Genomic DNA, 15,664 nt, shown 5'->3' with positions numbered 1-15,664 from the left:
CACGTCCACCCCATTTTCCTCCTCTGCTGCTTCTCAAAGCAATGGGTGGGGTTTGCAAAAGAAAAGAAGAAAGTAAGATCTGCAACATTACTGCGGCGCTAGTGAATCTGGGGGACAAAAAGCCAAGAGACTCTACGTTTGATTGATTACCGGAAAATTTAGTCATCTGCTGAAAATAGGATAAAAAGCAAAAAAGTATTTTTGACTCCATATGTTCTATAAAATCTAACTTCCAGCTAGAATTCTCCCAGAAAAGTCAGCTCCACACAGCTGATCAAAATTTCAGGCAAGTTTAACAGGTGTCAAGAAAATGTTTAATCTGTTATACAAGTTATAAATATCTTGGGGAACTAATGTCTTTCCTGGTTTCTTTTCAGGCCAGTATGTTAGTTATGAACCATTTTAACTTGGATCAACATCACAATTTTATTAGTGCAACTAGCTACTTCACTTTAAGTAAAAGAAGTCCATTAAAACCAAATACTTCTGATGGCCTTTTAAAAGCACCATCACACCCATTTCTTATAGATTAGAGTGTTTCTTGTAGAATGACCTCTGAATTATGATATCAAGAGTAATCAATTCCAGCTCTATTTTCTGCATTCCTAATTTTTCTCACTATGGGAGAGCATGCTCAAACAACTTTCCGGAAAACTTAGCTGCTGTGAACATTTCTACTGTGATTCTAAGCACAGCAATGAGCCACATTCAGAGTATCCCTGGTAGAAAACTGCTGTGTTTAAGTTTCATGTTTAAGTATTGCCTAAAAATACTCTTATTGCAATTGTGGGAGTAAAACACTTGACTTTTCCCCCATTAAGTTTTCTGGTGGTTTAAACCATGATTCCTTCTACCTGTAATTTATTTATTACATATGAAAATAGAAGCTGTTTAAGTTCTCCAGGTTGTCAAGTGAACTGTATAAATTTAAATTGCTTGGCAGCTTTTTAAATATTCCTAAACCAAGAAGTATCTGCCAAGTTTCAGTCTTAGTTAATTTTTACAATCACAAAGCCATGATGAAAAACTGTGTTTCTAATGGTAATGCTGACAGACCTTTAAATGTTCCAGCACCAGAGACAATTCAAAAACACACCCCTATTCAGGACAACACGTAAGCATGCACTGAAGTCCCATTTAAGTCCATGAGACCAAGCATGCTCTGAAGTGGCAGACTTGAACAGGGATGGAGTTAAGACCTTTCCTGAATCAGGGCCGAGGTGCATTCGGTATCCAAGACTTCTTGATATAACTCCTTTGTGTTTTACTCTTCACTGTTGGTATTCTTCTGATACGTTCAGCTAGGTCCTACAGCCTTTTTTAAGCCTTCTCTTTTAGCCTTTGTCCAAAATATTGGTGCACGCACCGCAAACAGGACTATATCCAGTGCTGCAAATAACATTCTTGAAACATCTTCGTGTTTAAGTATAAACATTTTTTAATAATGTAACAGTTCTATAGGTTCTAGAGATAATTTAATTTTCCAGCTCACTGACTAATACAGTCATCTAGGAAAGTAACACTGGCTGTGAGTTGAAGCTAGACAAATTCAGACTGGAAATAAGGCATAAATGTTTTAACAGTGAGAGCAATTATCATTGGAACAATTTGCCCAGAGTTGTGGTGGATTCTCCATCACTTAAAAAAAAAAAATCCAATCTTGATTTTAAAATTGTGTTAAATCTGCTCTACGAATTATTTGGGGCAAGTTCTCTGTCCTGTATTACACAGGAAGTCAAGCTAAATGATCACAATGGTCTCTTCTGGCCTCAGAATCTATGGAAAACCATCACTAATCTAGATAATGCACCTGGAAAAAGAGCAGTAACCTCATAAGGCTATGGTAAGGATAATAAATATCCTTGCTATAATCAGAGTCAAAGTCTTGAATTTCCCACTTAAAATACAGGGAGACATTTCTGCTAGCTCTGTGTTTTCCTTACAGTGCTGGTCTCAATCGTGATTCTCTTCCCCCACACACACGACCCTAAACAAAACAAAAAACAAAAAAAGAAAGAAAGAAAGAAAAAGAAAAAAGGAGAAACTGGGACAAGCAACATAATAAATTGCTACACCAACCTTGCATGCAGCCCTGTTTTTGGCACCCTCCACCCTCATTCATATGTGCAGCTCCACTAATTTCTATGGGAGTTTGGCGAGTGTAATCTTAATACTTCAGTCACTGCCTCAGGGAAAATAAATGTATTTGCTTTAACTCTGTAAATATTTATTAATACAATAAATACTTAGCACTTACATGCCGATGTATGGGTCAGAGCGTGCAAAGTGGTGAGCATCTACTGTTAATTGAAGTCAAAGTGAGTGGCATCCACTCATTTCCTTGCAGGATTGGGCCCTACTTCATCAAAGCACTATGAAAACATACACCCTGTAAAGCAGGTATTTCCTATAATTATACATGCAGTATATAAATACTCTTAACAGAAAGTCCTTTTCAACCTTCTTTCTGCAGTATAATTCCCCATATCTGTGTATATATTACTCATTTATTTAGTAAATCCTTTCTATTTAAAAACAGTAGAATGCCTGCCACTGTGGTTTTTATTTGAATTTGTTGTGATTAGCTTTTGCAACAACTGCAATCAGTTTAATCTTTGGATTTCCATTGAAAATCTGAATGTAATGTTTTAAATCATTCCATCTTCCCTTCCAGGGTTTGGAATAGTGGTTTGTGGTTTTTTGTTTTGTTTTAAGAAATCAGAAGAGCTATTTAAAAAATAAATAAATTAAAAAAAAAAAAAAAAGGAGTATGCATCCCAGGTTAACCATTCAGACATATTCATGTAACATTTCATTTTCCACCATCTGAAAGCCCTTATTTAGTATAATTAATATTATTCTATCAAGAGAGACAGCGTGGGAGCTACTAAAAATATAAAGGAACACTTCATGCAGATCTTGTTTACAGAAGATGTGCAACTAAACTCAGTATTGTGGCCATTAAAAAGTCACCGCTCAATCATATTAGGTTGTATATGTTCAATAAAATATAAATATATTTTCAAAAATGAATGTTTGTTCTTAAACTACACATCCATCTGATTTCCCCCAAATTATGCAGTTCAATGGAAGCCTGCACCAGATTAGTCACAGTAAGACTAAAAATAAAATGAGATGTCTACCAGTATTTCCTTCTTCATATATATTTTGCAGGACTGATTTGTACTAAACACAATTAGAAAAGAAGATATACACAGTTCAGATAGGGATGCTTCATCTATTTAAGGCTTTTGGAATTACAAGCGTCAGTGAATACTATTCAGCTTTGTCCACACCAGTGCATTTTGGCTTTACTTCCACCATTGCATCTCGAAGGATGCCTGTAAAACACTGTAAATCCACAGACCAAAGTGTCACTACATTTGCTCAGCAAGGCTAAGCACCATGTCACCTTATGCTGTGTCACTCTGCATTGCTTGTGCAGACAGAACCACCCAAACCTCCACCAAAACCTAAAAGGAACACAGCAGGACACACAAATAGAATGGGGAAAAAAAGTTTATTCGTTTTTTTCTTTTAAGCTAACACTTTCTAATTTGGGGGGGATGGGGTCAGGCGAAGGAATGTCCTACAGGAATTCACTTGCAAAAATACAAAACGCAAGAATCATGGTTACTTGGTAGACACACAAACTCCACTAATCTACTTACTTTATTGGGATTGCTATCACAAGTCTGGCTGATGCCTCATCAGCCTCTCCCACAGCCCTAATATGCGGAAAAGAGAATACAGAAAAGGACCATGAGTTACAGGAATCAGAGCAAGTCTACCCACCCCTTAGCTCTCATGCCCCTTTACCAAAGTAAATCCACTTACCATCCCGTGTTGCTCCAGAAGCCACTTGCTGCTGTCTCCTTCCTCCAGCCATCACCAAGACGCAATATATTCCCCTGTGAACTCCACTACATTATGTGGGGGGAGAGAGATGGGGTTACTCACTAGAGATGTCCTCTCTCCAGACCAGGACTAAATCCTATGTCTGGCTCCTAAAGGGGAAAGGAGGAAAGAATTAGTTCCGCTCCAAACCAAAAAGAGCAGCAAAAAACAAAAACTCTGTTTTTAATAAAACACTGAATATATAAGTGAAAATAATGAAATCTAGGTCCTCACCTCCTTGAGATCCACCCTTAAAATGGTGACGGGCTCTTCCTAATAGCCAGATATGCCAGCACACAGTGTATCTGGCACTGGCTCAGGCGAAGGCTTGTCATTCTCTACCATGGCATCGGCACTGGTAGCATGAGGGCATAACAGGGCATATCACTTGCACCTCATGGCACATGTGCACATCATCCTGCAAAAGAACTATTCCAAGAATCCGTCGGAACAAACAAAAAAATGTGAAGAGGTGGAAATGTGTGCTACACAGTGGCAGATCAATGCACGGGCCACCACATGTCCCCGCCCCATAGCAGCCCAGGGTTCCTGGGCAGCCCTTACCATGACCCAGCTCCAGCTTCTAGACCTGGCCAGGGATGTGGGGCTTTGGGGGGAAGGGGAGGAGCAGGGAGTGGAGCCCTGTGGCGAGGGGTATGTGGGGGACCCAAATGTTCTTGATGCTAAGGTTGCCAGGTGTCCGGTTTTTGACCGGAACACCCGGTCAAAAAGGGACCCTGGCGGCTCTGGTCAGCACTGCTGACGGGGCCGTTAAACGTCCGGTTGGTGGCGCAGCAGGGCTGGCAGGGTCCCTACTGAGCTCCTAGGAGCCAGAGGGACATGCCAGCCGCTTCCCAGGAGCTGCCTGAGGTAAGCACTGCCCGGAGACTGCATCCCTCTCCCCCCACACCCCTGCCCCAGCCCTAAACCCCCTCCCACACCCAAACTCCCTCCCAGAGCCTCCACCCCGTCCCGCACCCTGAACCCCACATTTCTGGCCTCACTCCGGAGCCGACACCCCCAGCTCAGAGCCCGTACTCCCTCCCTCCCAAACCCCAATCCCCGTCCCAGCCCAGAGCCCCTCCCACACTCCAAACTGCTCGGCCCCAACCCCCAGCCTTCTCCTGCACCCTGAACCCCTCATTTCTGGTCCCATCCTGGAGCCTGCACCCCAACTCCCTGCCACAGCCCGGTGAAAATGAGCAAGTGAGGGAGGGTGGGGGAGAATGAGTGATGGAGGGAGAGCAGATGGAGTGAATGGGGCTATGGCCTTGTAGAAGGGGCAGGGTCTCAGGGAAGGACCAGGACTGGGGGCAGGGCAAGGGTGTTCAGTTTTCTGAAATTAGAAAGTTGGCAACCCTACTTGGTGCCCAGGGCCCCAATAAATCTTAATCCGCCTCTGGTGCTACATAACACCTGGCTTGAGAGAACTCTGCTGGGCATTGTAGGATAGAGGCAATGATTCCAAATGCCCTCCAATGCTGGCAGGCAGTGTTCTGGGAGGACTTAGTGCACCATCTGCACCTAAAATAAGATAAGAAACACCAACACACTGCACCCTTTCAACTTGCATTGATTCAGATACTCAGGTGCAAGTTGCAACAGTGCAATTCACTAGTGAAGACAAGGCTTTTGTTATCAGGAACCGTTCAATTGTCAGAAACAGTCTGGACTCTCAGAAGTAGGGACACCGGTTTCCTGTGTGGCTGGCTCACACCTATAGAATTTCCTTTCACAAGAGATCAACGTTGTCCCAGAAATTGCACCTGTATAACCCCTCCGTTATCCACCGAGAACCACTCGAGTCACGGTTCCTCAACCATCACCTCTCTTGGGTGGAGACTACGTTTCTCTCGCTCCTGACTGAGGTTTTTCCAGGCTGCAAAGTTCCCTGCCTATACTGCGATACTTTCAGCAAGCCAGACTGCTTAGACAAGCCAGTGTCTGCACTTTGCATTCTCTTTGAAGGCTATGAACAATACAACTGCCAGCAATTATAAGGTAATTATATACATGTATTCTTAAGGTGAAAAAAGCATTACAGAGAAAACATGTTAAAAACAATAAAAGAACCTACACACACTAATAAGTTTACCAGAGATACCCGCTAATTCCAGCAGTCAGTCCTTCAAACTCCACAAAGAGGTTTTTCTGGGGTTACAAGTTCCTAAGAGCCTTAGCCCAAAACAAGCAAACCCATGCACAGTCTAGTCTTTCTTTTATACTGCTTGGGCCTTTGATCTTCAGACTCCTGGAACAGGTAATCAGAAGACAATGGTCCCCTCCTCCTCAGGACATAGCTTCAAAAGGCTGGATTTTTGCATAACCAGGGGGCGGGGAGAAATTTACATTCACTTTCCTCTAGAGAGCCCCCAAGCAAATCGCTTGACACTGTTTGTTCCAAAAGTCCATTCTTGCATGGCACATTGTTCAGTACAGTCATTTGAAGTCCATAACACTTACCATGGTAATAGCCAATTTAGAACCAATCCATGAGAGGACCCTCCCTCTTATACCATAGCTACTTAGTTTCCTTAAGACCCTTTTGTGAGGTACCTAGTCAAAGGCTTTCTGAAAATTCAAGTACACCAGGGGTTCTCAAACTGGGGGTCAGGAGGTTATTACATGGGGAGTCACGAGCTGTCAGCCTCCACTCCAAACTCTGCTTTGCCTCCAGCATTTATAATGGTGTTAAATATATTTAAAAGTGTTTTTAATTTATAAGGGGGGGAGGTCACACTCAGAGGCTTGCTATGTGAAAGGGATCACCAGTACAAAAGCTTGAGAACCACTGAAGTACACTATATCCACTAGATCACCCTTATCCACATGCTTGCTGACTCCCTCAAAAAATTCTAATAGATTGGTGAGGCATGATTTCCCTTTACAAAAGCTGAGCTGACTCTTCCCCTAAAAACTCTTGTTTATCTATGTGACTGATCATTCTGTTCTTTACTATACACCTCTACCCCGATATAACATGACCCGATATAACACGAATTCGGATAGAACGCAGTAAAGCAGCGCTCCGGGGGGGCAGGGCTACGCACTCCGGCGGATCAAAGCAAGTTCGATATAACGCGGTTTCACCTATAACGTGGTAAGATTTTTTGGCTCCCGAGGACAGCATTATATCAGGGTAGAGGTGTACTTTCTACCAAATTGCCCAGTTCTGAAGTTAGGCTTATTGGCCTGTAATTGCTAGGATCTCCTCTGGCGCTCTTTTTAAAAATTGTCATTACATTAGCTGCCTTCAAGTCATCTGGTACAGAGGCTGATTTCAGTGATAGGTTACACAGTACAGTTTGTAGTTCTGCAATTTCATATTTGAATTCCTTCAGAACTCTTGGGTGAATACTATCAAGTCCTGGTAACTTACTACTGTTTAAGTTATCAATTTGTTCTAAAACCTCTTCTACTGAGGCATCCATTTGGGACAGTACTTCAGGTTTGTCACCCAAAAAGAATAGATCTGATGTGGGTATCTTCCAGCCATCCTCTGCAGTGAAGACCAACAAAAATAATTCATTTATCTTCTCCGCAATGGTCTTATCTGCCTTGAGTGCTCCTTTAGTACCTTTGTCATCTAGAGTCTCCCCTGCCTGTCAAGTTTCTTGCTTCTGATGTACTTAAAAATATTTTACTGTTAGTTTTTGCATCTTTAAGTTGCTTCTCAAATTCTTTCCTGGCCTGCCTTATTATTTTACATTTTACTTGACAGAGTTTGTGCATCTTTCTACATTCCACATTAGCATCTACTTCCAAATTTTAAAAAGATGCCTCTGTGCCTCTAATGACCTATTTACTCTGCTGTTTAGACATGGTGGCATTCATTTGGTCCTTTGACTGTCTTTTTTTATTTGGTTTATACATTAAAGTCTAAGCCTCTATTCTGCTGTTTTTAAGTAGTCTCCATGCTGCTTGTAGGCCCTTCAGCCTTGGGCCTGCTCTTTTTACTTTCAGTCTAACTAGTGTCCTCATTCTTGTGTAGCTCCCCCTTTTCAAGTTAAATGTTACTGTGGTGGGATTTTTTTAGTATCTTCCCCCTTGCAAGGATGCTACATTTAATTACATTATGGTCATTATTACCGAGTGGTTCAACTATAAGTTCCTCTTGGACCAGATCCTGTGCTCCATTTAGGACTAAATCACAAATTGCCTCTCCCCTTATGGGTTCCAAAACTAGCTCCAAGAATCAGGCATTTATGGCATCTAGAAATGTTATCTCTGTATCATGCCTTGACATTTACCCAGTCAGTATGAGGATAGTTAAAATCACCCATTATTATTGCATTTCTCTAACATCCCTTAGCATTACAGTCACCATCCTGGTCAGGTGTTCAGTAGCATACTCGTACTGCTCTACCCCCTTTATTCAAGCATAGAATCTCTATGGATAGAAATTCCACAGTACAGTTTTGTTCATTTAAAACTTTCACTTTATTTGATTCTATGCTTTTTTTAACATACAGTGCCAAACCCCCAACAGCACACCCTACTGTGTCATTCCTATATATCAAGTGTGGCCAAACTGACTCACAAGCCGCACGTGACTCTTTTACAGTTAAAGTGCAGCTCGCGGAGCCCCCCACAACCCTTCCCATTCTCCACCTACCACACTGGGGGGGGGGGGGGGAGAGGAGGGCTCAGGACCTCTGCCTTGCAGTGGGGCGATGGGGGAGGGGCTTCTGCCCAATGGGAGGGGGGGGGGGGGGGAGTCCTCAGGGATTCAGCCCCGCAGGGTGCACCTGCTGGGGTTCAGGGCTTCAGCCGGAGCCGGGCTGAAGCCCCGAGCCCCAGCAAGTGCCTCCCATGGGGCAGAAGCCCCGAGCCCTGGCAAGTGCCCCTCAACTTTTGAACTTCTGAAGATTGTCATATGCGGCTCAGAGCTGTAAGCTTGGCCACCTCTGCTATATACACCTCTACCTCGATATAACGCTGTCCTCGGGAGCCAAAAAATCTTGCCGCGTTATAGGTGAAACCGCGTTATATTGAACTTGCTTTGATCCACCGGAGTGCAGAGCCCCGCCCCCTCGGAGCACTGCTTTACCGCGTTATATCCGAATTCATGTTATATCGGGTCGCGTTATATTGAGGTAGCGGTGTATTTTGTACCCTGGTGTTACTATGTCCCATCGAATATCCTCATTCCCAGTTTCCATGATGCCTGTTATATCAATATCCTCATTTAATGCCAGGCTCTCTCGTTCAATGGCTCTCAACTTTTCCAGGCTACTGTACCCCTTTCAGGAGTCTGATTTGTCTTGAGTACCCCCAAGTTTCACCTCACTTAAAAACTACTTGCTTTCAAAATCAGACAAAAATACACAAGTGTCACTACACACGATTACTAAAAAATTGCTTACTTTCTCATTTGTCCCATATAATTATAAAATAAATCAATTGGAATATAAATACTGTACATATATTTCAGTGTATACTATACAGAGCAGTATAAACAAGTGATTGTATGACATTTTAGGTTGTACTGACTTCGCTAATGCTTTTTATGTAGCCTGTTGTAAAACTAGGCAAATGTCTAGATGAGTTGATGTGCCTCCTGGAAGACCTTAGTGTTCCCCCAGGAGTACATGCACCCCTGGTTGAGAAGCACTGCTCTAGTTCACCCATCTTAGTATTTAGATTTCTAGTATTTGTATATAATCCATGGAACTGGAGAGGCAAAATTCAGTGGAACAGGGATGTTATTTCCACATATACTGTATATTTTGCATAGTCCTCCTCTGAAAATGATTTCCATCTAGCTTGACAGCACTGCAAACCAAACTACACTGCCCAACAATGACAAGGAAAGATTAGTTTAGTTTAGTCTCCTTGCCTTTTGGCTTCAATCATCAGACTGCAAAAGTCACCAAGGCCTCTTGTGTAGATGCAGTTATACCAGCACAACTGTGCTTTAGCTGCACTGGGGGGGGGGGGGGGGCGGGAGAAGAGAGGGGAGGGGGAGCTGGAATAAGCCATACCAGCAAAAGCACAGGTTTGCTTGTATAAACTGCATCCACACTAGGAGCGCTTTGCCAGTACAGTATACTGGTATAGATATACCGGCAAAACCTTCCAAGTGTAGATCAGGCCTAAGTATGTTGATCATTTTTGTGAAGTCCATTATGATCTGGACTGAGACAGGCTATCTTTAACAGAGACAATCAAAACAGTGTCCACATCTTTTAGTCACTACCAGCTTCAGGAAGATTTGAACCAATAACTACCCATCCCAAAGCACAAAAAGTTTTGTGTATTTGTTTTTAAACTTTGTTTGTTTGCGATTGATCATAGAACAAGTTTCAGTGTGTAGGATTCAAAATGCAATGTTTCCATAGTAGTACAGTAATAAACTCAAACCACTACAGCAGCAGCCAGACATATTTCCAGCATCAGCATTAATCACTTGGCATAGCAGAAATAAAGTAATTGAAACAGAACGCTGACACGATCAACTGTCTCTAGCTTTAGGAATAAACATTGTGGTTTGCCTAAACATTCCAGCAGCAGGAGGCTGCCTGTGAAAATGTGCTATTCCACTGAAATTCTTTAAGAAGAGTATTTGGGAGCGAGTGGTGGAAAGTCAGATTAAAAGTCATGTAGCAAACTCCTAAATCGCAAAGGAAATAATGCTTTATTGTCAGTGACCAGCAACAGTAAACACAGGACACCTTCAAGCACAGGGTGCTCCTCCCATTTAGAACAATACCTGGGGTGGTGGTGGTCTGAAAATGTTTAATTATTAATCAAGCATTCCATACTCCAGAGTGGTGAGTGAGGTGACTCCTGCTTAGAAGGGGACCTGCCTGCAGGCATAGTTTACCCACTTATAAATAACTGGACTTGTCCTGAGGGATAAGCCTGGAATGTGGCAGAAAAGGGGAAAGGAGTATTCCATTTCATGGCCAGAATAAAAAAACAATCCACTGTCTGATCCCCCTCTCTCTCCTCGAGTCTCATACAGAGTTTATTATAATGCTTAAAAGGACTTAGAAGCTCCACTATGATTACATTACAGGAATTTCAACAATGCAAAACTGCTGCTGGACTAAGCAGCAGATATTTGGATTTCCTAGGAAGGTTGAGAGAAGAAAAGGGGGAAATATTGCTAAATGTGTATAATTTTATCTCTTTGATAAAATCCACTAACCTTTTAGATTCTCTCTCCATAAACGGAAAAAAAATACATCTCTTTTAAGATGGAAAGGATTTAGTTTTAGGAAGTAACAGCACTTTCAAAAAACAAAGGTATCAACTTCACCCAGGATCTTTTTTCAGGTATAAAACAGGAGATGTGCTGCCACTGGCCTGGGGCTTGTGAGGAAAGGTCCAGTGAGATGAATGAGGAAGCAAACACAGATGGATGGCTGGGAGGGTAGAGAAAGAAACCGGGAAGTAGGTATTTACCCTTATAAGACCTCAGCTTTCCCAACTCTGCCTCTCAGGGAAGGTAACATACATTTGCACATTTATCATAGCCACCATTCAGGTTTCACCCTCTTTATCATGTTTCCAGATGAGCAGCTTGAAGTAGCTGTTATAGGGTGACCAGATGTCCCAATTTTATAGGGACAGTCCCACTTTTGGGGTATTTTTCTTATATAGGCTCCTATTACCCCCCACCCCTGTCCCCATTTTTCACACTTGCTGTCTGGTCACCCTAAGCTGTTAGTATGTATTAAAATATCGAGAGCACTTTCAGCAACAGCTTCATCTCTCTCTCTCTCCCTCCCTCCCTCTCACACATACACAAACAAACACGGAAGCCACTTGTGCAACTGTGTTTCCTCTTTCACTGACGCATTTGGATTGCAAGTCTTCGGATCTCTCTAGAAGAGGAAAACACCCAGAGCAAGCAACCAGAGAGAAAGGAACTCAGGCATCACAAAGACTCAGGGCCACCTCCGCAGCAGAAGTTGGGCACACATAGACCAAACCCTGGTCCCACTGAAGCCAACTGGAGTTTTGCTGTGGGTTTCTCATGATTTGGCCCCCAGTCTCAAAATAGAACCCTCTCCTCCTCCCCCCAGCCAGATGTGTAACCCTCTCCTCCCTCCGCAGACCGCAGACACATGTGTAATCCTCTCCTCTCCACTTCCCCCAGCCAGATGTGTAACCCTCTCCTCTTCCCCCCAGCCTGCATAGGTGCTGGGGGTGCTGCTGCTGCCGCCCGCCCCCGACTTGAAGTTGTTTCCATCATATACAGGCTTTACAGTTTGGTTCAATGGCTCTCCACACCCCCCCCATACAATTTTTTCCAACACCCCTGTACAGATGTGTAATAACCCCCTACCCCCAGCCAGATGTATAACCCTCTCCTCGCCTCCCCGCCCCTGCAGACAGATGTACAATCCGGGCTCAACCCACAGGCACTAACACCACCAGCAGAAAACGTCCCCAAACTGCCCGCAGTGCCCCAACTCGCCGCCCTTGCGGAGGGGAGCGAAGAGGGATTTTGCTGAAGGAACATTTGCAACTTCGCCCGGCTCCTCCGCCGCCCCCCGCGGCCGGGGACAGCGAGGGGCACCGGGCACGGCTCCCCGCGGGCTGCTCCTTACCGCCGTGGAGCCGGAGGAGGAGGCGATGTAGACGCGGATGACCATCCTGAGCGGAGCTGCTGGGACGCGGGCGCCTCGTGCTGGGTGTGCGCTGGCGGAGCAGCCGGAGTAGTGAGCACAGGCAGCCCGGCCCCCGGGCAGCGCGAGGGGGAGGGGCCGCTCAGCCCCGCCTACCCGGCTAGCGTCAGAAACTGATCCCTGTCCCAATGTGCCGCTTAGGGTGTACTGGGCATGCTCACACCACTGGGCATGCTCAGTAACATCTGCTGAAGCCGCTGCCCTCACTCTGCCCTTCCTTGGAATCAGATTCTGCTGCTTTAGAGGGGTTCAAAGGTGGCAAATCGGACGGGGGGTGGGCAGGGTCTGAGCAGGGGGCGGAAATTTACTGGGGGGGGTCAAGCAGCTGAAGGCAGAGGCAGCTGAGGGGCAAAATCAGGGATGGGGGGTAGGAGCTGGGGTTAAGCCCAGGGGCACAGGGAGGGGGTAACAGTTATCCGGTGCCGAGTTTGCAAAAAAAAGGGGGGGTGCAGAGGGGCTTTTTTATTTCCCCTCTCACAGGACAGTACCTCTCAGCATGGGCTTCCCAGGACTGGGTTCTTAAAGGCATGCCACTCTCTAGGCATGGCAGCTCCTCTCTATCTGTTATAACGTGCTGAGGGGCTACAGGAGACTTGAGCCAGCAAAATATTTTACATATTCCCCCTCAAGAACTATGTGTCACACATTTTGGGTATTTAAAAGAATCCCTTATGAGATTATAAATCTACACAAAGTCTCATAACAGTTCACAAATTTGCCTTATCAGCTGCTGTGAGTCCCTGAGTTGCACTCCCTTCCTTAAATGTAATCCATTTAAACACCGTTTTGCTCCTTTTAAAATGTTACTTTTATTACTCTTTCCACTTCATCATTTGCCTTTGTTATCATTGTGCAGATGCATATTATTGTGCCATTTAATTTCTATTTTAATAACAAACACTCATCAAATATTTATAAGTAAATAGTTGCTAGTAGTTTTAGCAATGACGTGTTTCTAGTAGCGCACTTGCTATGTTTTTTACTGTGATTTTTAATTTGGAATTTTTAATTCTAACTTTTTTCTTCTTATTTTTATAGTACACGTTTATTCTGTTGGCTCATGTGACTTCCAGTCTGACTGATTTCCTAGCCTGGTGTCAAAACTTCGTTTGCATTTGATCCACCAATGGGGATTGCCTTTTGCAACTGTTATTTTGCCTCTCAATCCAGCCCTTAGTGATTTTTCACATGTCATTGATTGTGCGTAGAACTTGATTCTCAAATATTCAATAAGGGCAGTGTACTATCTCATATTACATCCTTCTCAAGGGCAAAAATCTTCTGTAATTTTTGCTGAACATAAGAATAGCCATAGTGGGTCAGACCAATGGTCCATCTAGCCCAGTATCCCATCTTCCAACACTGGCCAGTGCCAGGTGCTTCAGAGGGAATGAACAGAACAGGAAATCTTTCAGTGATCCGTCCCCTGCTGTCCACTCCCAGCATCTGGCAGTCAGAAGTTTAGGAACATCCAGACCAAGGATTGCATCCCTGATCATCTTGGCTAATAGCCATTGATGGACCTATCCTCCATGAACTTATCTAATTCTTTTTTGAACTAAATTATTGTTTTGGCCTTCACAACATAATGAACACACATCTACAATCCCAAGATTGACAACCACAAGAATTCCAAAATCATGAGTTATACACCCTCAAGTCATGAATTTTTTAAAAAATAAATAAATGATATTGGGTTCTTCTTATGTGCTAATTTGTTCCTGAGCCTTTAGAGTGTAGTAGGCCTGGTTCCACAAAAACAGGAGCCTAAACACCTGTATGAATCTTGGCCTATTCTCATACTTTTCCTGTTACCACTATGACACATTTCATATACCTAAGGCCATATCTACACTTCAAACTTATGTTAATTCAAGTTATGTCATCATAGAAATCACCACAGTTAGTATGTCATGTGCACATGCCTACTAGACTCCTTGTGTCGGTGCTGAGCGTACTCACCAGAAATGCTTGTATCGATCCAGAGTGTGGTGCACCATGGAGGGGTATCCCACTGTGCAACTTGCCACCGTCCACCATACTGTATTTTTGCTGAGGTTAAAATGGGATGCACAGGAATCAACTTCACATAGTGCAGTGTTCACCCTCCCCTAATTTTATACGTATCCCAAATGTAAAATTATACATAATTTTTGCACTTTTTTCCTAAATCTCACAAACCCGTATGGTCCTTCTCACTGTCTGCCATCTCTGACAGAAGCATGGAGTCTGCATGGCTCTGCACTATTGTCATGACTAGCATTGCAAGCCCAGGGTACACAATCCTGCTGTATTTGCAGAGCTGCAGAATAGAAGTGGGGGCATGACAGAGGTGAAAGTAAGCCGGTACGGTGTACCGGACCAGCTTCCCCAGGCGGCAATTTAAAGAGCGTGGGGCTCTCAGCAGCGGCTGGAGCCCCAGGCCCTTTAAATTGCCGCCAGAGCCCTGCTGCCAGAGCCCCTGGGTAGCGGAGGTGGCCAGGACCCCCGGGGCTCCGGCGGCTATTTAAAGGGCCCAGGGCCCCGCTGCGGTAGCGGCGGCTGGGCGCCCCGGGCCCTTTAATTCGCCGCCCGAGCCCCGCTGCTGGAGCCCCGGGGTAGTGGCGGCAGCCGGGACCCCCGGGACTCCTTCGGCAATTTAAAGGGCCCGGGGTTCCACTGCGGTAGCGGCGGCTGGGAGCCCCTGGCCCTTTAAATCACCGCTGGAGCCCCCAGCCTCCGCTGCTACCCCAGGGCTCTGGCAGCAGGGCTCAGGCGGCGATTTAAAGGGCCCGGGGTTCCACTGTGGTAGCGGCGGCCGGAGCCCTGGTCCCTTTAAATGGCCCCTGAGTCCCCAGGCTCCCAGCCGCCTCTGCTGCCGGTAGCTTTGGCAGTGATTTAAAGGGCCCGGGGCTTCCAGCTGCCACTACTGCAGCCAGAGCCTGGGGCCCTTTAAATCTCGATTTAAAGGGCCCAGGGCTCTAAAGGCCCCGCCCCTTCTGGTTGAGGCTACGCCCCTTCCGGTTGAGGCCACGTCCCCTGCTCCGGACTCCGGCATACCGGTAAGTCCTTTAAGTTACTTTCACCCCTGGGGCATAATGATTCCATGCAGAACAGATTGCTGTGGGACATAGCGACAACCAATTCAA

The 15,664-nt window shown here is 44.8% G+C and overlaps 1 protein-coding gene across 1 annotated transcript in view; it reads right to left on the bottom strand.

Moving 5' to 3' along the window:
• Window positions 1–12,593, bottom strand: part of SH3BGRL (SH3 domain binding glutamate rich protein like) — a 71,989-nt gene extending 59,396 nt beyond the window's left edge. Inside the window, exon 1 of the mRNA XM_065410768.1 lies at window positions 12,459–12,593. Within this exon, the coding sequence (XP_065266840.1) occupies window positions 12,459–12,503 (45 nt within the window). The 5' untranslated portion in view covers window positions 12,504–12,593. The remainder of the gene's footprint in view (window positions 1–12,458) is intronic.
• Between the last annotated feature and the right edge of the window lie 3,071 nt (window positions 12,594–15,664).

Source organism: Emys orbicularis, chromosome 9, assembly GCF_028017835.1.
Source record: "Emys orbicularis isolate rEmyOrb1 chromosome 9, rEmyOrb1.hap1, whole genome shotgun sequence".
Classification (NCBI taxonomy): domain Eukaryota; kingdom Metazoa; phylum Chordata; order Testudines; family Emydidae; genus Emys; species Emys orbicularis.
The sequence above is the reverse complement of the archived record's forward strand: the minus strand, read 5'-3'. Positions and strand labels throughout refer to the sequence as shown.